At 36.9% G+C, this 23,337-nt stretch overlaps 1 protein-coding gene across 1 annotated transcript in view; it reads right to left on the bottom strand.

Moving 5' to 3' along the window:
- LOC306843227 (semaphorin-4B-like) overlaps positions 1–23,337 on the bottom strand; it is a 61,372-nt gene that overhangs the window by 16,056 nt on the left and 21,979 nt on the right. Inside the window, exons 2-8 of the mRNA XM_079374567.1 lie at positions 21,048–21,422; positions 9,178–9,338; positions 8,066–8,128; positions 5,958–6,056; positions 5,227–5,338; positions 5,011–5,127; positions 3,846–4,003 (exon numbers count right to left, since the gene is read on the bottom strand). Of these exons, the coding sequence (XP_079230693.1) occupies positions 3,846–4,003; positions 5,011–5,127; positions 5,227–5,338; positions 5,958–6,056; positions 8,066–8,128; positions 9,178–9,338; positions 21,048–21,162 (825 nt within the window). The 5' untranslated portion in view covers positions 21,163–21,422. The remainder of the gene's footprint in view (positions 1–3,845; positions 4,004–5,010; positions 5,128–5,226; positions 5,339–5,957; positions 6,057–8,065; positions 8,129–9,177; positions 9,339–21,047; positions 21,423–23,337) is intronic.

The raw sequence follows: 23,337 nt of genomic DNA, 5'->3' as shown, positions 1-23,337 counted from the left end.
ATTTAAATCCGATTGAACATGAATTTCAGCAGCTGAAGAGGAGAGTAAAGGCAGAAACTCCCCAAAACAAACAACAATCGGGATTGGCTGCATTAAAGGCTGGGAAAACTATTTCAAAGGATGAGACCAAGAGTCTGGAAATGTCTATGGGTCACAGACTCACTGCTGTGATTGTGCGCAAGGGATCTGCAACTAAATAATAGATTTTAATCTTTTATATCTGCCTTATGTTCAACTGTCCCAATACTTATGCTCACATCAATGAGTGGGATGAACTCTAAAAGTAAAACATGTATGTGTTGAAATGGCTAATAATAAAATGTGACATTCTGTAGTTTTGTCTCATATTCATCATTTAATCATATTTGCAAATGTCTTAACTCCACAGAGCAAGTGTGTCTTTACTGTTCCAATACTTATGGAGGGCACTGTATATATATATATATATATACATACAGTAGTCAACATTTGAAGTGGATCAAAAAAGTTAATCAAAGACAAGAACACATTTTGGTTTTAGGATTTAGGACAACTTTGATGAAAGGTTTTGCTCCACTTCAAATGTTCACTAGTGTATATGTATATAAATGCACCTTTAAGAGCTTTGCTCAGAAGGAACTGTGTTTGCCATGTATGCAGCAGCTTCCACATATGCCATTCATTTTAAAATTGAAAGGAAATGATTACAGCTTCGGCTCATTGTCTCATTGTCATTCTGAGTGTAAATGATATGGTAAGCTTTCAAACGCAAACCCCAGGCGCTATTCAGAAAGAATCTTAAAACAATAAGGAACTGTTGAGGTACGTAAATGGATAGTCTTACATGCATCACAGTTTCCACTGGAATTTAACATGGTCATCAGTGCAAAAGTGCACCAATATCCATATTATAGTGACACTTGATTGGAGGTAAGTTAGGAGTCAAAAAGAGAAGAAACCAAAATATAGAGAGCGCAGTGGAATTGAAATCATTTTCAGACTTCAAAAGCAAGACGAGAAGGCAAATGAATCTTGCAGATGTTTCACTCCACTCATGCACCGTTCAGAACAGACAGGGTCAGTTCTTTAACCCTACTGGCAACGTAGAGTCTCTCTTAAGATTCAGATCACTCCTTGTGCACAAATACACTGCTTTGAGACGAAGAGCATAAGCAAAGGAAATTAAATTTCAGAAAAGATGTCAAAGATGTGATAGGAAAGGACTTGTGCATCGGCCCGTATGTGTGGCTTTGTTGCATATCACATCAAAGAATGCAAGACAATTAAGTCAACTAATATGCTTTGCAGGAGTCATTACATTTGTTTACTATATGAGAGAAGATAAGGTACAATACAAAGAAAATGCAGCATATAAACATAATAATTTCATTCCCTTCCTCATGGCTGGGCTCCAGTGGCTCTGGCAGGAGGAATATAGGGCATGCTAAAAAGGGAACCTGGGATAGTGTTTAAGGTACTGGATGCAAATAAGCAGGCCACATTCCCCTGGCATGGCAACCATTTAACTGTCAGGAGGCATTTCATGCAGGCTGTGTGATAATCCATATTACAAGGCAAGGGAGACAGGAGAGCGTGAACCTTCTATCGGCTGCCACTTGGTGAATTAGCTGGTGTGAAAACGGAAACCATTGGTTAATTATCCTTAGTGAAGCTGGTTTAAAAAGCCTATTTGAATGAGCTACATGGCAATCGCTGAATGTTTCTATTCATCACTGTCATCACTGTTTGAAAATACCAAGGGGTCAAAGTTAGCATAGCACCGTTACACCCTGCTTGTAGATGCCATAACAACACTTCCGTACCTCAAAAACATTTTTCTTCACTGACAGCCAGTTAAATTATTTGTGTATTTTGAATAAATAGATTATTTTGCAAGCAACATATAAATAGTTTAAGCAATATCACATTAGCAAGAGAGCTTATGTTAGGAATATCAACACAGCAATACTGATATTCAGACCAACAGGACAATTATATGACATTGATTCAATTAACAAGTCCAGTAGTTAATATGTACAAACATACATTTGACTGTTACTTTGCCTACTTTTGCTCTTCTACATGAAAGTAGTTCCAAACAAGTCCACAGCTGAATTTACTTTCAGGTGTCTCAAAGCAGCTTGGTTAGAACTAATTGTTTGAGTGAATGATTCAATGTTCTCCATCTGTAAAACCGTAATTTCAAACCAACAGACATTATACCAATTTTTGTGGCAAGTACCGGCCATGATGGTCATGGACTTGTATTCAGGGTTGTTGAATTAGCTGTCAGTTGTCTCAGAGCAGTGTGGTTAGAACTATTTGTTTGAGTGAATGATTCAAAGACTCACTCACCAGAGCTTACTTGATCCCTAGATAAATCAGTTGTTTCAACAAATTGGTTGATGCAATGATTCAATGACTTACTCACAAAGCAAGATGCTTGTTTTGTTACTGAATGACTCAGTTTAAACAAATCAGTTGAGCCAATAATTCAATGAATCACTCATAAAGAGAGTCACTGAATGAATCAGTGGTTTGAACAAACTGGTTGAGTCAACAATTCAGTTCAGTGAGTTTTCAGTCTTTATGGCTGTGCCCTGTCCAAGGCTTTTGTAAATGATAGGTTCATTCCCTTGGAAGTTACTGACTGTGCCAGCATACAATTCTCCATCTATAAAACCATCATTTCAAACCAACAGGTATTAGCAAAGCAAGTCAGAAAAGAGTGTTGCATACATACAATACATTACACCAATTTTTGTGGCACATAGCAGCAATGATTGCATTCAGGTTTGCTGAATTAATTATCAGGAGTGAATGATTCAAAGACTCACTCATCGGGGCTTATTTTATGCCTGGATAAATCAGTTGTTTCAACAAATTGGTTGAGGCAATGATTTAATGACTTATAAAGTGAGATGCTTGTTTTGTAACTGAATGATTCAATTTAAACAAATCAGTTGAGTCAATGATTCAATGTCTAATTCAATGTCAATGTCAATTCATTCAATGCTCCCAAAGGGAGTCACTGAATGAATCAGTGGTTTGAACAAACTGGTTAAGTCAATAATTTAATTACTCACTAAAAAAAGAAATTAACTTATTTTGTTCCTGAATGAATCAGTAAACAAATCATTTGAGTGAATGATTCAGTGACTCATCATAAAGACAATGCTATCACAACTCAATCTGTCTAAAACAATCAAACACAGACAAGCAGATCAATACAAACAGTGAAAATAATATATTAAACTAATTATTTATTAGCTCTTTTCCCTCTTTATTCACTACTGAAGAGTTTGGGTCTTTGCACATTGGCTATTTACAGCCTAATTTTCCTGCAGATGCAGTCACATAGCATTTACAACTCAGATGATTGGCTCGAAAATCCCTGGATGCACCCACAAGATAATTTTCTCCAAGTAGTATTGACCACTCAAGAGGAACTGTGAGGAATGTGTGTGCTTTGTATGTAATGTGCATTTTCAGCTGCCCCTCAACTTGACAGATGAACGTGAATATTTGCTGAGCAGAGATAAGAAATTGAGGCGCTCTGCATTGAAGAATGTGTCTTTGAAACAGAAACCTTTTAATCTCTCTGAAAGGTAGCACACCTCTCTCACCACGGTGTGACAGATAAAAACCATCATGCGGTCAATGTAAGCACACACACACACACACACAATATGTTCCACATCTCTGCACCAGTATTAACATGCACAAACATACTGGCATGTATTCCTTTCCACTGCATTTGTATAAATACTGTGTCTGTACATGTATGTAGTTGAATTATTGCTGTAGGCGGAATAGCCCTAATCCAACCGCCTTCGACATTGTGTTTACGTCAAACTGTCCCTCACCTTACACACGCGAGCGATGCGTGACACAATGGTGTTGTCAAAGAAATCGAACTCCTTTCCCGCTTCACTGAAGAAGAAGTAAATCTTATCATCATCGCCGACTGCGTTGCCTTTGGGCAAACTCTCCTGAATGTAGGCTGAGCCCACAAAAGCGGGGTCTGTGGGAGAAAAAAAATACAAATGTCAATCCACGCCATGTAATGTACACAGAGACAGCAGCGTTTGTAAGTAATGTGGACTTTATGTTTCAAATATAGCCACTGGTCCACCTGAAGCCCCTTTTACATGACAATCTTTAGTTGTAATTACTGATAGAAATATTTGATTGTTACACAATCAAAGTGCTTAGTATTGATTTTGCATATGTGTCTTTCATCAACTTTGTCACTTATGGCAAAATATTAAACTATTGCTCAGTACTCTTTAGTAAAGTGAGAAGGGTTCAACTGTAAACTGACACTAAATTGATTTGTTTTGTTCTCTGTAGTCTTGCTTTACATGAATAATTCTCTGCTGTGCCAAAATTGCATCTCAGTCGTAAGTTCAGGGGAGTTGAGTCCCTAAAGAGAACAGAATGGGGGGAATTGTGCCCTCTGATGGAGCCATTTACTTCCATGCTGTTAGCGCTATTGTAGTGCCTGAATTACTTAAAGGGATAGTTCAACAAACATTTTAATTGTGGTCATTTACTCCATAATGTTGTTACAAACCTGTATGACTGACTTTATTTCTTTTAATCTTCTAATCTTTTAATCCTCTTTAAATCAGTTTTTATAATTGAAATAACTTAATAAATAAAATACAAATATAAGAAAAAATGTAACTTAAAAAAAGAAGTGTCGCCTTGGCAAGTGGAAGTAAAATTATTACATAAATAAAAACTTTAAAAAATAAATACCATAATAATATATAAATAATAAAACAACAACAACAACAAAAATCACATCATGGACTCAAACATCCATTTCCATGGCTTTCCATGTGCAATAATAGTGGAATGTTAATTGTACCTGGCAAAAATAACTTTTTTTTTTATTAAACTGAATTGTGGCAGGCGATTAATGTGTAATTATGTTTTTGTGCTCAAATACAGTGTGCAAAAGTTCTGCAGTTGTTAGTGAATCAGTCCTATTAAGAGCAGGATGGTAGTGGATGTGGCTTTTACCTTGAAGCCAGTTCAGTGAGTTTTCAGTCTTTAAGGCTGTACCCTGTCCAAGGCTTTTGTAAATGATAGGTTCATTCCCTTGGAAGTTACTGACTGTGCCGGCATACAGATCTCCATCTGTAAAACCATAATTTCAAACCAAAAGATGTTAATAAAGCAAGTCGGAAAAGAGTGTTGCACACATACAATACATTACACAAATTTTGTGGTACGTACCGGCCATGATGGCCGTGGATTTGTATTCAGGGTTGAAAGGGCACCGGCTACGACCATCTTCAGTGACTATTTCTCCCATTTCATTGCGCACCAGGGAAAAATCAGATGTGTTCTGGAAGAAAAAAAGACACAGGGACTTTCTTATAAAGACAGCAAGCACTGTCTCTTGTATTGCCTGTGTAGATCTAAACAAGGACCTTATTTTGCTGAACAGAACGTTGTGTTATTGCGATAAGTCTGAAGAGATAGTAAGAATGTGTGTACTATCAACTCTGTGTGGGCCAAGGATACAGATAAAAATTATGTTTGGAAGGATTTGCAGCTGTATGCACTCTGGTTATTTTTTGTGTGTGTCTTAACAGGGGCATAAAGGTAAAATATGCATCTGCAAACCATTTCAGGGGGACAGATGTGATAGAATCAGCTTGTGTAGGCGAAGTACACTATAATAAAGCTTCAGTTTTAGTGGTCAGTGTCGACCCCTCGAATGCATAGGCCGATCCTGGCATAGTCTCCCGAGTGAAGGGTCTAAGTAAAGTGCAGGGCCATAATAATTTCTCATCCGAGCAGCATCTACCCTTAGGGAGAGCTGAAGAGTGTATTTCTGAGGACATTTTGATTGACTGAGTAAATTACATGGATAATTAATTCCTCCCCTGCAGTCTGTTAAAAGCATGGAGGGAGGTGGTGAAATCCTGCAGGAGAATAGAACAAAATGAAACAGTACTTACGATGTATGCGCAGATAGGGCTGAAAGCATACGTTCCACACACGTACAGGTGAGTGCTGTTCACACGCAGTAAAATCTTGATGTAATTGAAGCAGTCAGTCTGGAATAAGAAATCGGAAAAAAGGAATACATAAGAGAGGGAGAGACAGATAACAATTGAAGACTTAAGACGTGGATGTGATAGTGCAGGGCCTTGATGAACCATTAGTTAATTGGAGTCCTAACATTTTTGATAACAAGAACCCCAAAATATGATGATCTCCTTGCAATGGACCCTGTTCCTAAAATGAAAATGCAGCTATGTATTTTCATGAATACAATATATTTGTAATATATTTAAAATACATTAATTTATTAACATATTCACTGACATATCACTCAAGACTTAATGATATAAAAATTACAATTAAACTTTATTTGGAGTATCACTTGTTCACAATGCACATTTCTTAATATTATGCCTAAAATGTGTTTAATGTCACTATTGATGAAGATTGCATGATCTTTATATCTGTCTTTAAAGTGTACCTGTAGCACAATCACATATACTTCAGTATAACTTTAGTTGGACTTCAGCAGTACTTCTGCATAATTAAAGTGCATTAGGTACAAAATTGGTTGTTAGAATTTAGCAGACTTTAAGTATACCAGTTTAGTATACTAAAAGTACAATCGCAGGGTATTATTAGGTTCACAAATATGTAAATGTATTTGTAGTATATTAGCACGAAATACATGTATTTCAAATACACGTCAATATATTTATTTTTCACTATGGGTAAACATTACATTGTAATAAAAATTCAATACAATTTTTTTTAATACATTTTTAATTTAATTAACACTGGCAACGAAAAACTGTCTAGAAAGACACAACACAAATACAAACTATTCTTTAAAGTTTGTAGGTTGTAACGTAAGGAGGGAAATATGAACATGATTTTCCCCACACAAAATTATGTGTAGATATTTCTTACTGTTAAAAACTATGGTTCTTAATAGAATTAAATGATCATAATTAATATCATGATTTCGGATCGGTCTTTAAAAACAGAATGGAAGTAAATTAATTGCTAATACAACTGATTTTTTAAAATACATTTTGAAACTTTTAAAAAAATTAAGTTTGGAGCAACTCAAGGGAGGACAGATAAAATCAAATGATATGCGGATAAAGTGTGATTTAATCAAAATGATCAAATTTAGACATGTATGAACAATTTCTGACACAGTACTTAAAGGGATTTTCACCCAAAATGACAGTTTTGTCATAATTTACTCACCTTCATGTTGTTCCAAACCTATTTGACCTTTCTTCTTTAGTGGTAAATAAAAGAAGATATTTTTAGAAATGTCTCAGTATTTTTTTCCATACATACAATGCAAGTCAATGGGTTCCGATGTTTGTTTCCCAACGCTCTTCAAAATATCTTCTTTTGTATTCGAGAGAAGAAACACAGTCAAACAGGTTTGGAACAAAATATGTACATGAACTGTAATGAGTAAATGCTGACAGATTTTTGAATGTGAACGTATGATAATTATGCAAATTAATTTTCTAATATTCAAAACTAATTCCCACAAACAGTTGAACGCTATATAAAGGCAAATGTTCAAAGCGGGCACCAGGTTATGTGCACAAGTGTTGTCTAGCTGGGCCTCAGAACTTGTTTTCACATCACTGGGTTTGATCTAAATCCTCTGTAATAGTCTGGGAGAGGTTTCTGGCAGCTGTGTCATCGGTCTCAAGAAACAGCAGTTATTACTGTGTCTTCATCAGGGTCCCAACATCCATCCAAACCTGGCTCCCAAGACAAATCAATCTGGCAGCAAATTAGGCATGCGGATTATTAATCTAATAACATCCCTTATGCAGTGTCAAGCTTTCAGGGAAATTACAGTGTGGACGTGTCAAAGGCAATAACAGGTCCTACGAACTGAAAGTAGTGCGACGGGCAGTTTCTCAAATTCAAATTTAGCACAGTCATTTTGCAAATATCTATTTTAGAGACCGACTTCTTACTTGGGTTATATGAATCGACATGGCACTTCATGCTGAAATGTATAGACATCTCTCCACTTGGTTTGATAAACATCTCATTCACTCACCTGTAAATCTTTCCCTTTGAAACTGCACTCCTCTCTCTTTCTCTGTGGTGTGCTCCATGTTAACTGAAAAAGTGAAAATCGCATGCTGCAGTTACATTAAAGTGTGCATTTACAGAAACATGATGCATTAACACGAACGTGAGTAGGCCTACGGTGAGTCATAGTGAGTTGGCTGTAGCATATTGCAGTCTCACCTTTCTATAATGTTCAGAATGAATCAAGCAACACAGAATATTTGCAGTGAACTTTGAAAGTCTATTTATGACTTTAAAAAGTTAAAGTTATAGTTCACTTAAAAATGAAAATGTTTGTCATCATTTACTCACCCTCATGTCGTTACAAACCTGTATGAGTTTCTTCTCATGTTGAACACAAAAGAAGATATTTTGAAGAACCAAACAGTTGTTGGTCCCCGTTGACTTCCATAGTAGGGAAATAAATACTATGGAAGTCAATGGGTGCCATCAACTGTTTGATTACCAGCATTCTTCAAAATATCTTCTTTTATTCAACATAAGACAAAAAATCATACAGATAAATGATGACAAAATTTTGAGTAAACAATCCCTTTAATTTGTTGAAAAATATAATAGAGTAATACCTTGCAAAAATACAATAGGTGGAAGTGGGACAACTGGTAAAGTAGGACACACACAATGAATGGAAACTAAAGCTTCCAAGCTTCAAAAAGGACACAAAAGACCAATAAAAGAACTGACTTTACTGACTTTTGTACTATATTTCAAGTATTCTGGAATCATACAATAGTTTTGTGTGATGGACAAATTAAATTTAACTCATTGTTAATCATTCACTGAACTGTTCAAGTGAGCTGCATTGGCGAGTTATTGAACTCAAGCTCCAGATCAATCATTTAGGCCGGTTTTAGTCATATGGATCAAATTGTTTCCAATGAAACCAATGACAAATTGTCAGAAAAAAAATTGACCCACTTTACCTGTATTCACTCTTATATGTGTACAGAACTTATGGGTGTGCTTAAGTGATGTCTATACCCAACATTAACAATATTCCACTTTCGTTTACTTATGCCCATATTACAGACTAATGCACATGCTTAATCCTCCATAATAAAACACAGACATACTCACATTACGCCGCAGCTGTGTTCTGCTGATATCGGTGATATTGAGGGCGAAGAGAGTCTCTCGAGCGCCAATGTACAGCATGTTATCCTCTTTACTGAGGAGCAGAGAGGTGTAATTGAAGACTCCATTGGGTGAAAATCTCTTGGCCGACCTCTCATTTGAATCTATGAGCAGATATGGAAAAAAGAGAGGGGAAAGGGAAGAATGTCAGCAAAACCGAGCCAAAAAGATTTACTGCTGGAAATATGATAAATGTGCAAAAGTCAGATATGTGATTGTGCTTTTCAGTTAGTTTGTCTTCAAGACACAGATTTTACATTGTAGCCTTGTGTAATATTATAGTACAAAAATGAATAAAAACATTTAAATATGCTAATGTTAAGAATTTTTTTTTATTTATTTTCTCTATTTCTTGTCAAATTAACCCATATTCAATGGAGCCTGAGTCTGGTTTTATTCTCTTTTACTTTGCATAGTTATAATGATAATTATGAAGTATGAGAATATGTTTTGCTATCATTAATTCACAATTATCATTTTTTTTAGGTTTATTTTTTATTTAATTTTATTTCTTTTAAAGTTTGTATTTTATTTCTTTTAATGTTTTTTATTTTATTTTATATTTTATTTTATATATTTTTTATTTTATTCCCCTGAACAAACCTGTGATTCACTTTTGGGTCAGTTGAGAAACACTGCTTGATAGTGTATTAGTTAATAATGTGATGTTTTCTACTGGCTGGCAGAGAGAAAGCTAAAACACGCTACAGCCACAAAAAGTGTCTGCATCAATGTGAATGAGCATTTGTATGGTCACTTATAGCTCGGAGACAGATGTTCATCTCTTAATCAGAGATAGTGCACTGCATCATTATCATGGCAGCTCCTGCAGGCTGTTTCTCTGTTTCTATGACAGTGGCATCAATAAGAAGCAGTGTCTTTCCTACCAGTAGGGGGTGTTTGATAAGAGGGTTAAGGGCATTGTGGCTGAAATTCCCTTTAGAATACTTTAGCGTGGCTTTTTTATGACTTCAGACGAGCCACTTGAGAATTTGGTGGTGATTCAGACAGTGTGTAAAATTAAATGTGTGGAAACATCTCTCTATAGGCTGGCAGAACGAAGCAGTACTCCCATGCTACAATGACATCATTCCAAGATAGCAGCTCCTCTAGTCTTAAGACGCATGTCGAATCAATGTCAGCAGGCTGCAAATACAAACTTCATCACTACATGGCAGATGACAAAATGTTCTTCTCATCTGTCATTGGCTTAATGGTTGAATTACACTTGTCTTTCAGTCCAACATACACAAAATGAGAGCCAAAAGAAAAAAAAAAATGTTTTAGGTTTAAACGTGAAGTGAATTTTTTTCTGTCACATGCTTCCTTCTTTTTCAGTAAAAAAAAAATAAAAAATCAGGAGTATTCAGGAAATCTGTTTAGAAAAAATTATAATGTTTAAACATGAACTGGCATTTTTCTGTGTCAAATACTTCTATACTCAAAAATTATTCTATTTCAGTTTATTATATAGAGGATAAAAAAATAAAATAAAATGAAATAAAAAAAAGCAGGAGTATTCAGGAAATCTGTTAAAAAAAATGTTTAAATGTGAACTGGCATTTTTCTGTGTCTCATACTACCTCCTGTTTCAGTTTATTATGCAGAGAATAAAATAAAATAAAATAAAATAAAATAAAATAAAATAAGTTACTTTCACTTGCCCAAAAAGTTTCCACTTCTCTTTTAGTGACTATAAATTACAAATACTGTTGTCTAAAGTACAGATTGTTGATTTCATTACGGACTTAATGCACACCAATATCATAAAAAAAGGTCATTGGGTATAAATGTTAAAGCTATCATGGCATACAAGCTGTGCTATTGATTTACTTGATTTACAGAATCCTTGCAAGACATCCACTTCTGGTAGGTCTTACTTAGAGAGCATATAATCATTACACTGATTATGCTCCCATGGGTGACTTTGAGCTGAGGTAAGACTCTAAATGCGGCCGTGTCTCTGGGAGCTGCTGCAAAGGGTCTGAGCCCTCGCTTCCTGAAACCCAGGGGAGACAATGCGGTAATAATAGGGCATCAGCCCTCAACCAGGAGGGCTTATTACAATCAAATTCAGTCTGCTAAACCGCAGGAGGGATCAACACGGCACATTAATGGCACGCTACTGGGGTCTCTGCCTCTGTGTGTCTCGTATTTCCCCTCTCTCTGATTACAGTTTGAAACGGGGCACCATTCAACACCAGCAGCATTCATTGCAGAGGGTTTTGGGAGAAATTTAATGGCGATTTAGCTAGACAAGGACAAAGGGCAATAACTGCAACCAAACAGGGCTTAAGTGGGATTTGCACAGGCAGAAAACGTTCCCCCAATTATTCTCCAGAGTGCCACTGCTGGAGCGTTTTCCCTGTAGCTCACACAATGAGGCAAATAATTGTGCCCCATTAGGGGAAAATCACACATGTGAATGTTTTACTTCACTGCAAAATACAAATGATGACAGTGGGTTGTGTTTCAGGAATTACAGTAAGTGTGACTTAACAATATATATTAGTAAATATAATGCTATATAACTAATATAAATGATAAATAATATATATTATGTATTTTTATATTTGTATTTTACCTTATGATTCACAAATTAATAACTGAATATGGATGCTTTTAATTAACATTATTATTTAATATAAATACTAACATTAAAGATTTAATATAGATTCTAATATAAGATTTATATTCAAATGTTAATATGAATTAAAAGCTATAATATTGAAATATTTAATATATTGATATGAATATTAAATGTTTAATATTTTGCACCCCGTAACCTTCCAGTTGATCATAAAGCAGCTTTTACACTTTGCTATTCGAAATGTTAAAATTAATGACTAATGAATGAATATATCCATACAAAACAAATAACTGCCCATTTTGCAGAAATAATGTTTGAAGTTGATGTTTTACTGCAAATATATTGTTTATATTTCCACCTCGTGCTCATGATTTTAATTATAATACATTCACATGTTCGCGTTATGGTCTAGTCCCAAAAGTTCAAAAGCTCAAATCTGATCGGATCATAAGGTCTGAATGCTGTACTGTTCTCCACTGGAAATGAATGACTTCCAGTTTGTCGTTTGTTGTTTTTCATAGATAGCGAAAAGTCGGCTTAAGTATGATGAATTGTAATAGTAATGCATGCACCAATAGTTATTTACTGTTGCATTGTCTTGGTCATTGTATGTTGTGATTTAAAGGGATTTATACGTTCAGTTAATGACTAACATACTACAACACAAGCTATAAAATGTATACAGAGCTGTATAAACACCTGCCCACGTCCAGCACTAACTAAATGCAGAAACCACTTCAAATAAGCATGGTCTTTGGCAATATCAGGCTGTTTTGGTTTTTGTGTTCGCACATGTTATGCTCGAGATCTCTGTCTGTAACCACTTATGCGGTTTTAAAAAGGTGTGATTACGAAATAACTGCTCTACTGAAAACGAACTGCAACAAACAAAACTGATTAAGGATGACATGGAATGCAGTTCCAGAAAACGAACTACAATAACTTTAAATAAGCTTGCATAAGGGTGACGGAATGACCCCATCTAACCCCACATTTCTGATGCCCTGCTCATCGATTCCCATGTCTTGAAACATTAGCAATCCCCCCCACAGACAATACGGTCTCTCTCTCAATGAGTCTGTGGTATTATTGTTTGAATTGACTGAGGTCAGTTCCCATAGGGCAATTCCATGATGACAGCAGCCATTCGCTTATTCCAAACTGCACTGATGCATTCTGGGAAAAAGGCTTATCCTGTTCCCACTCATGGGGAAAGAGGGCTAAGAGTGTCAACAAGAGAAAGAGGTACTTATGAGGCCAATAGTTACTGTATCTTGTGCTACAGCGGTACAACATATCATAACTTGTACATCCTTGTCTTGTTGACCCTCAATCTTCAAAGTCTCTCATATCTTGATCTATTATATTATGAGACACAGCCATGCTAGACACTTTGTGAGGAATGAGATCATTACTGCCATTATGCAATTACATGTCATTTTTTTTGGAGAAAGCCACTACTAAATGGATTTCCATATCCGCAGCGCTTTGCTTTCTAATCCATTTAGAGAGAAATTAATTATGCAGGCTTTTAGGGAACCCTTCCATGTTCGGTTTTCAGAGCGGAATTCCCTACGGCTGCTCTAACAGTACATGCCCGAAGTTAATTAGAGACACAGAGCATCCCGTCGAAAAGAGCGACTGCGTGAGGCAATCTAGCCGTCAGTGTGAAAGATCAAAGCTCTGTTTTGTTTAGGCCTCAGCAGATGGTTCATTTAAGTAAACAGTGTATCTGATGATTTGAGCTTTCAGAGGAAAACACTCAGAAGTTAAATGCCTATTACAATCCTACACAAATCGCACTGTACAGCTGGTAATGTTGCACTATCAAACGGCAAAGTTTAAAAAGCTATCCCAAACTGTAAAGCTAGTGGTTAGTGTCACTAAACCAGTCGCACTTGCATTATTTCTCACCTTCCCGTGCGCCAAGTAAACAATGTATGCGCTGAAGGAGAAATGCTGTCATCTTCAGGTGTCAGGAAAATGACAAGCCCCCTGTTGCCTTAATGGCAAAGTGCTGACTGTTGAAGCTGCTTTTGATGTTGGGAAAAACAATCTGGAAAAATGCTCTCTTCAATCGCTTGGTTGTAAACAGGGCTTAAGAATTATGATGGCAAGTTTTTCAGAAACATTTACAGGAACACCAAGATCCGTTCTTTTGAGGAACACGCTATAAATTTGAAATCCTGCGCTTTATGGTGAAGGCAGATAAAGGACAGTTCTTCATGGGTCAAGGTGAACAAATGAGCTATGGAAGCTGTAGCCGTTTTCATAACCATAATCATAATCTTAATGGTTTTTCTTGTTGGAGCAAATCTGACGTAATGCACTTTCCCAGATCAACATCAGATTCGCTTTGTGAATTTAGACTAGGATATATGCACTACACTTTAAGAATGTCATGCTGTACTCTAGTGTTTAATATAAGGCTTCAGCTCTCGTATTAAGTACAAAAACACAAAGGTCAATATACAGAGCAAATAAAAAGGCATGTTGAACCGATGGGGTTTGCTAAGTGCATCCGAAACAGAAATATCTCAATATCATCTAACAGCCTGCAGATCCCTAGTGGGACATTCCTACAACACTCCTTCAAAATCTTTTTATTTTCTTTTTACTGGGCTTTGTTAGGCCTCAAACTGAATGAATTTCGACCAGAGGGGAAACTTAATACCTTGTTTGATACTTTAACATTTGGATAGTTAACTAAATGATGCTTCCCTAGTCAAAATAATATATTGCATTTATTTCATACTAAGTATAGTAATTCTTAATATTAAACCTAAAATGTGTTTTAATTTGACGAGGATTGTATGATCTTTGAATAATATCAGTCTTTAAATGCAAGATGTTTAAAGTGTAACTGCAATAGTTCCACTTTAGCACAATCAGATATATTTCAGTATATCTTTAGTTGGATTTCAGCAGTACTTCCGCACAATTAAAGTGCATTAAGTACAAAATTAGTTTTCCAATTTAGCAGACTAAGTATACCAGTTTAGTATACTAATTGCAGTGTATTTTTACATAAATGTGTAAATGTATATATTCAAATACATCAGAGAAGTGTGCTTCCCATTGTAGCTGTGTGACAGTATCTATAATAACATTAGTATAGTAAACTGTAACATTTGTATATTTGAGATTGCGCAAAAGTGAAACTGGCGCACATCGCATTCACATTATAAGCAAACTGTATTGGTCCTGAAGACATATGAGTTCATTTAAAGTGTTGATATGCAAGCTAAAATATTTCCTAGCCACCCTTAAATGAAAATTGTTGCCCTGAAGGCTGACAGAAACTAAAAGTGAGTGGAACAAGTCTGCTTTTATGACAATGAAAACCACATGAATCTGGCAAAAACAAATGCATGCTCATGTCAGCTGTGTGGACGTTCCCTTCACTCACACACCCTCCATTAAAGCACTGCTGAAATTGCCGGAAAAAGCAAAGACTGCTGATGCTGCGTAGGGTATTGGGAGCCATTTACTTAAATAAACGTTGATCCACCAACTAGTTGATCCATGAAAAATGTGTAGTCTTGCAAACCGTATATATTCTTCTGTTCAGACGTTTAAGGTCAGTAAGATTTAGATTTTTATTCAGCAAGGATGCATTAAATTGATTTAAAAAATTACAGTAAAGTGAAATATAATGTTACAATTTTATTTTTTTAACAAAATCAGGTGTTTTAAACTATCTAATTATCAATAAATCATGGGGGGGGGGGTCAAGGTTTCCACAAAAATGTTAAGCGGCAAAAGTGTTTTAAGTTTAAGAAAGTTTCTTGAGCACCAAATCAGTATATTAGAATGATTTCTGAAGGATCATGTGACACCTGAAGTAATGATGCTGAATATTCAGCTTTGCCATCACAGAAAGAAATTAAATTTTACAGCTCTTTTAAATTGTAATAATATTTCACAATATTACTGTTTTTACTGTTACCTAATTTTGATCAAATAAATATAAATGCAGTGAGCATAAGAGACTTCTTTTAAAAACATGCAAAACAACTTACTGACCCCAAACGTTTCAATACAGTCCGTGTTCAGACACATTTATGGCATAATGTTTGATATAATCTAAGAAAAACCCATATTATAAAATTGCATTTGATGTTGTTCTCAACTGCTCCCTTCCTTCCAAAGGAAGTGGTCAGCAAAGTGCTCCTGGGAATCTGTAGGCTCTTTTACAGTGTGCTCTTAGTGTCTTTCCCCTTTAAGGACAAACCGCTTTCCCTAAAGGGAAATGTACGGCTCCTTCTCACACTGCTCTGTTTTCATTAATGCCCCACGTTGATGAGAAATGACTGTTGAGCTTCTCCAGAGGAGGAGAAAGGAATGACGCAACACTCCGTTTACACTTCAGAAACATTCTGTTCTCTTCCACCTGCATGCGTGGCCGGGTCTCCCTGCTCCAAACTTAGAAAACCCAGCATGAAATATTGAAAAGCAGATGATATAATAAAAACGCAGTTTGAAGTCACGGGAAGGACAAGAGAGGCGGAAACAGAAAACATTAAGACATCAAGTATAATCTGTGGAGACGTTCAGGAGAGGGGTTTAGTGTTTGTCTAGTGAACTGGCACAACGTCTCTCTTGTTAGCATGGGAAGTACAGAAGTGGCAGCTTGCACAGACACCATGGTGACCACTGGAATTCTGGGTAGGTCAAACATGAGTTTGCCGAGTAGAACCCACATAAACAGAGGGGGCCTCTAAAACTAAACGAAAGAGGATGAATGTGCATGACGCCAAGCGCTGCAGTTAAAGGTTCGATCAAAATGTGCATCTAATGAATTCACAAGGCAGAAAGGTGTAATTAGGGTTTGTTAGGTTAGGTGTAATTAGGTTACTATCTGTATGATATAGTTATATATAGAACTGTACAGGATGGTCCAGTTTTGGCACACCATGGTGACGCGAGGGAGGTGCCAATAAACAAATAAATAAATGCAGGGATGCGGTTACAACGATCAAGGAAACACAAACACTTGTGGGTGTAGGAGTCTGTGTGCTTGTTTTTGCCTGACGGGTCTGACAGGTTTGATTTATTGGTAAAACTTAGCAGCATTTCACAATGTGGCTCTAATATACTCTAGTTGTGCCAAGATCAATTCAATCGCAGTAGAAGTGCAATGAAAATGAGTGGCGTCTATTTTGCAGCACACAGCAGTCTGTAAAATTCCTCCATGTCAGACTCAGACTGAATTTGCTGAAGCTTGGTTAGGGTAGCATTGATTGACATAAAAACAGGCCAAATTAATTACATTATATGCCAAATTACATGTATATATATAAAAAATTAGTTCACTTCCAGAATAAAAATTTCCTGATAAATTACTCAACACTATGTCATTCAAGATGTTCATGTCTGTCTTTCTTCAGTTGAAAAGAAATTAAGGTTTTTGAGGAAAACATTCCAGGATTTGTTTTCCTATAGTGCACTTCAATGGGGACCAGTGAGTTGAAGGTCCAATGCTTCAACCCGTTGGTCCCCATTGAAGTCCACTATATGGAGAAAAATCCTGGAATGTTTTTATGATGAAAACCTTAATTTCTTTATGACTGAAGAAAGAAAGATACGATGAGCATCTTGGATGACGTAGGGGTGAGTAAATTATCAATAATGTTTTTGAATTTAAACTAATCCTTTAAATTCAATCCATCCATCCATCCATCCAATAAAACTTCAAACTTTTAAACTGCTTTTAAAACTTTCCAACAAGTTTGTCTTTTTTTGCTCTTTTAGTTGAAAATGACCGTAATATATATTTATTTGAATTTTAATTCATTTGAATTCTACTTCAATTTAAATAAAAAATCGGCATCCTGTTTGCTTGAATTGATTATTTGCTTGAACTGTTTGCTTGAATATTTCTTATATCTCCTTTTATTGCATTTTTTAATGAACCACACTAAACTGACGTTAATTTGACAGTGCTAAAAAAACAACCTTGATATGCTCAAATCAGTGTCACATGGAACAGCGTTTATAGGTTTTAATGTGTTGCTTTGGTTGTAAGGTTAAAAAAACAACAGCTCTAAGTAATTAAACAAGACACATTCCTTCCTCTCATGTTACAATGTGCCACCTGAGAAGCTACGTGATGCATGTGGCTGGATATGAATGGACTGTTTTCACTTGATGCACGTTTTGGAAGCCTTCCATGGTTGACACATAGTGCAGGTCTCTGCTGCTTCAAACATGCCTGATCACCTCCAGCCACAAAGAATCAAACACTGCACAAAACTTGAGCACCATACGTGTGCATGCTATATATTACAGTAAGGATAAGTCATTTAAATTTTAGGCTAGAGTAATAAATCAAGAAGTATTACAGGTACATAAACCAAGGATAAACACAATGGACTGATGCTTGTAACTCATAAATAGCAGTGGTGGACCAGTCAACAACCAAGAGATTCTTTCTGTACCTTCTGTAGATGCATTTCCCAGCTTTACTAGGAGAAAATGGCTGGATAAGCACAGAGCTCTTGTGTAAACCGCTTATAGGTGTCTTTTTAAATAGCTTTCTAATGTGCTTTAAACACTGCAGCATAGTGTGTATCAAAGAGAGGAACAAAAGAAGAGAGGCTGAGCAGATGTAGTTTCTCTTCCTACAAACCCTGATCCTTCTTGATAGGCACATAATGAGAAGCAGACCAGCATTCACACTGTAACACACACACATACACACATATCCCCATTCATTATTCACATCAGATTAGTTCTTTATTAGAATGGAGGGAAGGTGGAAACCAGCAAATGGAGAAGAATGTTTGTGCCACTGGAATGGCGGGACGGCCCTTTGGTCAAAGGTGTGCCGTACTGCAGAACGAAGTCTGTTTTGCATCACTTTTCAACTAGTGCTGCACACACTGAAGAGTTCATTGGCAGTAATTTGAGCCATTTAAACAGTACAGAATCATTTGTTTATTATAAGTGTCGCCAACTATAGAATCTACTGCAAAAAAATGATTCGCTAAGAATAAACCACACTCTCGGATAGCTGTGTTTATTTGGATACACTGTCAGCATATTTTCAGTTCACTAAGAATTTATGCAAATCAGGCAATGCTCATGGATATCCACTAAACGCAGGTTACATTTTTTATGCAAATTTACACATTACACATTTAATTTAGCAACTAGTTAAACTTGACCATGATTGGTGTGTAAAAAAGACGCAAGATTATGTTTAGTGAATTCAGCCCTGAACACTTTGTGTACATTCAGGTTTTCCTGCATGAAATTCACCATTAAGGTGAGTGACAGCGTATACAGAGATGACAGCGTATGCAGACACACCGGAACACACTCAAACAGAGAGAATTAGCAGGATTCCTTGTTGCATTAGACAGGGAGAAGAAAAACACCAGTGAAAAGAACAGCTGCATTCTTTCTTACAATACAGCATGATCCTGGGGACAACACAAGAACAAAGAGCAAAGGGCAGGACGAACAAAGTGCTACAAGAAAACGTTAGCCTGTAGAAAGAACTGAGGAACGACAAATGAGACAAGAAGAGACAAAAAGTATTGAAAAGAGACAAGACGAGAGTACTAATGACACAAGAGATGATACAAAACAAAACCAGAAGAAAAGTGAAGATATTCAGCGAGAAGAGATTTAAATAAAGGCAAAGAAAAGAGATGAGAAGACAATTAAAGAGACAAGATGAGACCATAAGAAAAATAAAAGATGAAATGAGACAAGACATAATGAGAAGTAAAGAGAAGAGATGAGACGAGAACAGAAGACGATTAAAGAGATGAGACAACGAGAAGGACAAAATGTGATGAGAAGTCAAGTTGAGAAGACAAGACAAGACAAAATCAGAAGCGAAGACACGAGAACAATCAAGATGATAAGACAAGACAAAACAAGAAAGGAAGAGAAGAAGAATACGAGCAGAGAAAACGAAGAGAAGAGAAAACAAGACAAAATGAGAAAGAAGGAAAGACAAGGCAAAACAAGAAGAGAAGAGATTGGACAAAATCAAGATGACAAGACAAGACAAAATGAGAAGTGTCAAGATGAGAAGACAAAACCAGAAGAGAAGAGAAGAGAAGAGAAGAGAAGAGAAGAGAAGAGAAGAGAAGAGAAGAGAAGAGAAGAGAAGAGAAGAGAAGAGAAGAGAAGAGAAGAGAAGAGAAGTTCCTATGGTTGGCAGGAGAACAAGACCTCCATGCAGGTAGACCCTCAAAAGAGGCAGTCAACATGTTCAAGCAGGTTTAGCAGGTTTAGTATAACCCCATCACATCCTGAGCCAGTTTAAATGAAGGTGAGAAGTAAATGTGGAAAGGATGCGCAGGAGGGTATGAATATAGGTTGACAACATGATTCTTTGTCCAACATGATGAAGACGCATAGAACAAACACAGCAAACCCATGACTTGAAGGATTTGTGGACTGCTAGGAAACAACAAATAAATAGTCTCATTTACACTTCAAACTACACAACATCCCATTGTCTGTATTAAATTAGAAACAACTGTGTGTCGCACGCCACTGCTTTAACAAAAAACGCGCTATTGTCTTAAAAGGCGTCAACAGTCTCCATCACAAAAGACTTGTATCTTAGTGATGAAAACCATCATCTAACACGATCAATAGTACCATAGTAACTTAATAAAGCCATAGTGCACGGTGTTTACAGACTCATTGTGCCTCTTCTCTTCACAATTCACCGAAGCCTGCAAAAACATGAATGGACGCACCCAAAATCGCCTTGCGATTCACGCAAGAGGAAGTGGTTTGTCTTTAACATGACAGATGTTATGTTAGAGACACAACTAGGGGATCATTATGAGCGAGAGGGGACGTATTATGCTGTTGAAGAATAGTGAGACCACTCAGAAGTTTATAATAGACGCTTTGTTGTTCTTTGATGACTGACGTGGAGATGCATGTGTATGTTGCACATTATGTTCGCAGTGGCACAGTGGTTTTGTAAACGCGGTAAGCCACCTCCATACAAACACGCCTGAGGCCAGCATGAACCAATCAGCCCTTGGTATCTGCTTTCTGTTTATCAACACTTCAGCAAGTGTTACTGTCTGTGGGAGATGACAGGGTCTTCAGCCCATAGCTCCCTCAGAGCTCTTAAGTCGACTCCAAACCAGCCTTTATTTATAGTCTTGTACCATTCGGCTCTTTTACACACTTTCAGTAAATGGTCAGAGTGAGTTGTGCATTTGTGTTTCTGTGCACTTACTGTAAGAGAAACTGAGACGAGGGGTGACGTCGTCTTCTGCTGCTTGACCCCATCCAACCAGAAGAACATGCAGGAGAAATAGGATCGAGACACGTGTCATGTTTAGTGTCCACATTTTGCTCCTTGTGTCTCAATGTGTTTTCTCTCTGGATTTTCTGGGGCTCATGAAGATCTTTTCTCTTGCTCGTTTATTTTTCTTCTTCTCCTCAAACTCCTGAAAAGGAGAACCGTGTACTGATGGGATGACCGTTGTTCACCTTCGTAGGGCCTCACAATGGTGGATTTCCACCCAGAAACAAGTCCTCAAGGACGGTGGTAAAGCCCAAATCAGTCTCCATGTGCTTGTGTAGATTCCCACACAGGCTTTTCAAAAATCTGCAACAAACAAGACACAAGAATAGTCACATTAAGATAAACATTTTATTGCTGTGGGAATTTCATCAAAAGAGTTTATACTTTGTACTCAAAATATTAAATTTTTTTGCAATCTTAGTAGTCTACAGAAGTAGACTGATATACTTGCTTAGTTAGGACTGACCCTGCTTAAGCGAGCCTGAGCTTGTCTTAGCTGGTTTAAGCTAGCCAAAGCTGGTTTAGCTGGGAGGCTGAAAGGCGAAAAGTGCCCCATACTCCTAACAAAAAGCATAGACTATGTGTATAGAGTACATTTCACAAGCATTTATCTATTTCTAAATGAAGCAAACATCCTCTTCACGATACGCTAAACCCACAATACAGTGAGAGCGAGTCACTTTAGGTCATGCTTGATAGCACCAGGAGATGTGGGAGCTCAAACCAGACGTCTTCTACCTGTACGCTCAACTCTCCGTGTGGGGTTATATCTCTATAAATCATCAGTAAAGATTTGCATTGTGCCAAGAATTAATGCATGAATGAGAATATGTTGCCTAAGGGACACAAACTACACAATATTTACTCACTGCTCAGCAGGGCTCTATATCTGTGTTTAATCAGTGCTAATCGCTAAGGTGAGCAAGTTTGTAGAAAAGTGCCCTTTTTGAAAGACCACTGCTAGTTACCGGAGTATCTATATTATGCAGTGTTTTGGATGCTATAGCCATTCTTCAGTCAGCGAATTTCACAAGAAAGATCATTCTTGTGTACTTGTATTTGTTGGTGAACAACAAAAACTAGTCTGAATCAACATGGCGATATCTGCTGGCATAAGCCGGTCTTCTCAGTAGGGTGTAAGGATGACAAGGCAATAAATGAGCACTTCCTGGAAATGGTGGTATCATTTATGAGACAATGGAAAGTGTTTCATTCTCTGTTTACATGTTAGCTTACAAAGTTCAGAGAACAGATGACCCCACTTAACCATAATCACCCACACTGATCATCATTCATCTGTTCCATTCCATAAAGCACCGTTCTGAGAACGAATATTCAATGTAATGCCATAAAATGTATGATTTCCAGCCCCCTGCTTAGTCAACCTCATTTGCTTACATTTAGATAAGCAAGGTAAAGTCATACATGGAGTTTGGTTTCCAGGCAAATTAAATGGACTGTAAATAAACTGAATAGCTTTGCACTTGATATGTGATCTACAGCACAGAACCCAACCCTATCATCAGCCCAATATGTCAGCGGGCTAACACTTAAGTGGTTTCCATTACTCTGGCTATATAGACAAGCCTTTTAAGCACAACCACAAAGCTAATCCAATTGCAATTCCCATTTAGGTTTAGGATTTAATATCAACGTCGATGTGTATATTTAATTTTTATGAACTGCCAACAGTAAAGGGCTAACAAATACGGTGTGGTAAAATCAGAGTTGGAGAGAGAAAAAAAAAAGCAGTCTGGCTTTCGCTAGGCATCTGAATGTAACATATGTCTAAAACAAACATTCCACAAGTATGTCAAATTTTTAAATGTGTAATCACTGAGTTTTAATTAGGTGTAACAGGTGGCCTGTGGATGGCCATAATGCTTTCGGAGATCATCATATCTATTTGTGCTTTACCTCAAAAAGCCTCAAAATTGAGCCAACGCTGTAATTTGGCATCAAGCTCTAAGAGTGATACTGCAGGCCAATTTACTGTACAACTGCCAAAACAGCAAGGATACTTTGCTCTAATATAGACAACATGAGAGCACTAGCTGACAGTCGTCCCTTAATAAAAAGAAGACAGAAGCAAGGCAACTTTTCCATCTGGAGCACGACAGACCTTGGACTCCCACTGGGAAGATTCACATCCCAAATGGGAAAACTGCTGCTTGTTTAAACAGCATCTCAAAATTGTATTGGCACAGCATGAGGAGAT

Source organism: Barbus barbus (assembly GCF_936440315.1).
Source record: "Barbus barbus genome assembly, chromosome: 23".
Taxonomy (NCBI): Eukaryota; Metazoa; Chordata; class Actinopteri; order Cypriniformes; family Cyprinidae; genus Barbus; species Barbus barbus.
Note: the sequence above shows the minus strand (reverse complement) of the source record. Positions and strands in the feature narration are given on the sequence as shown.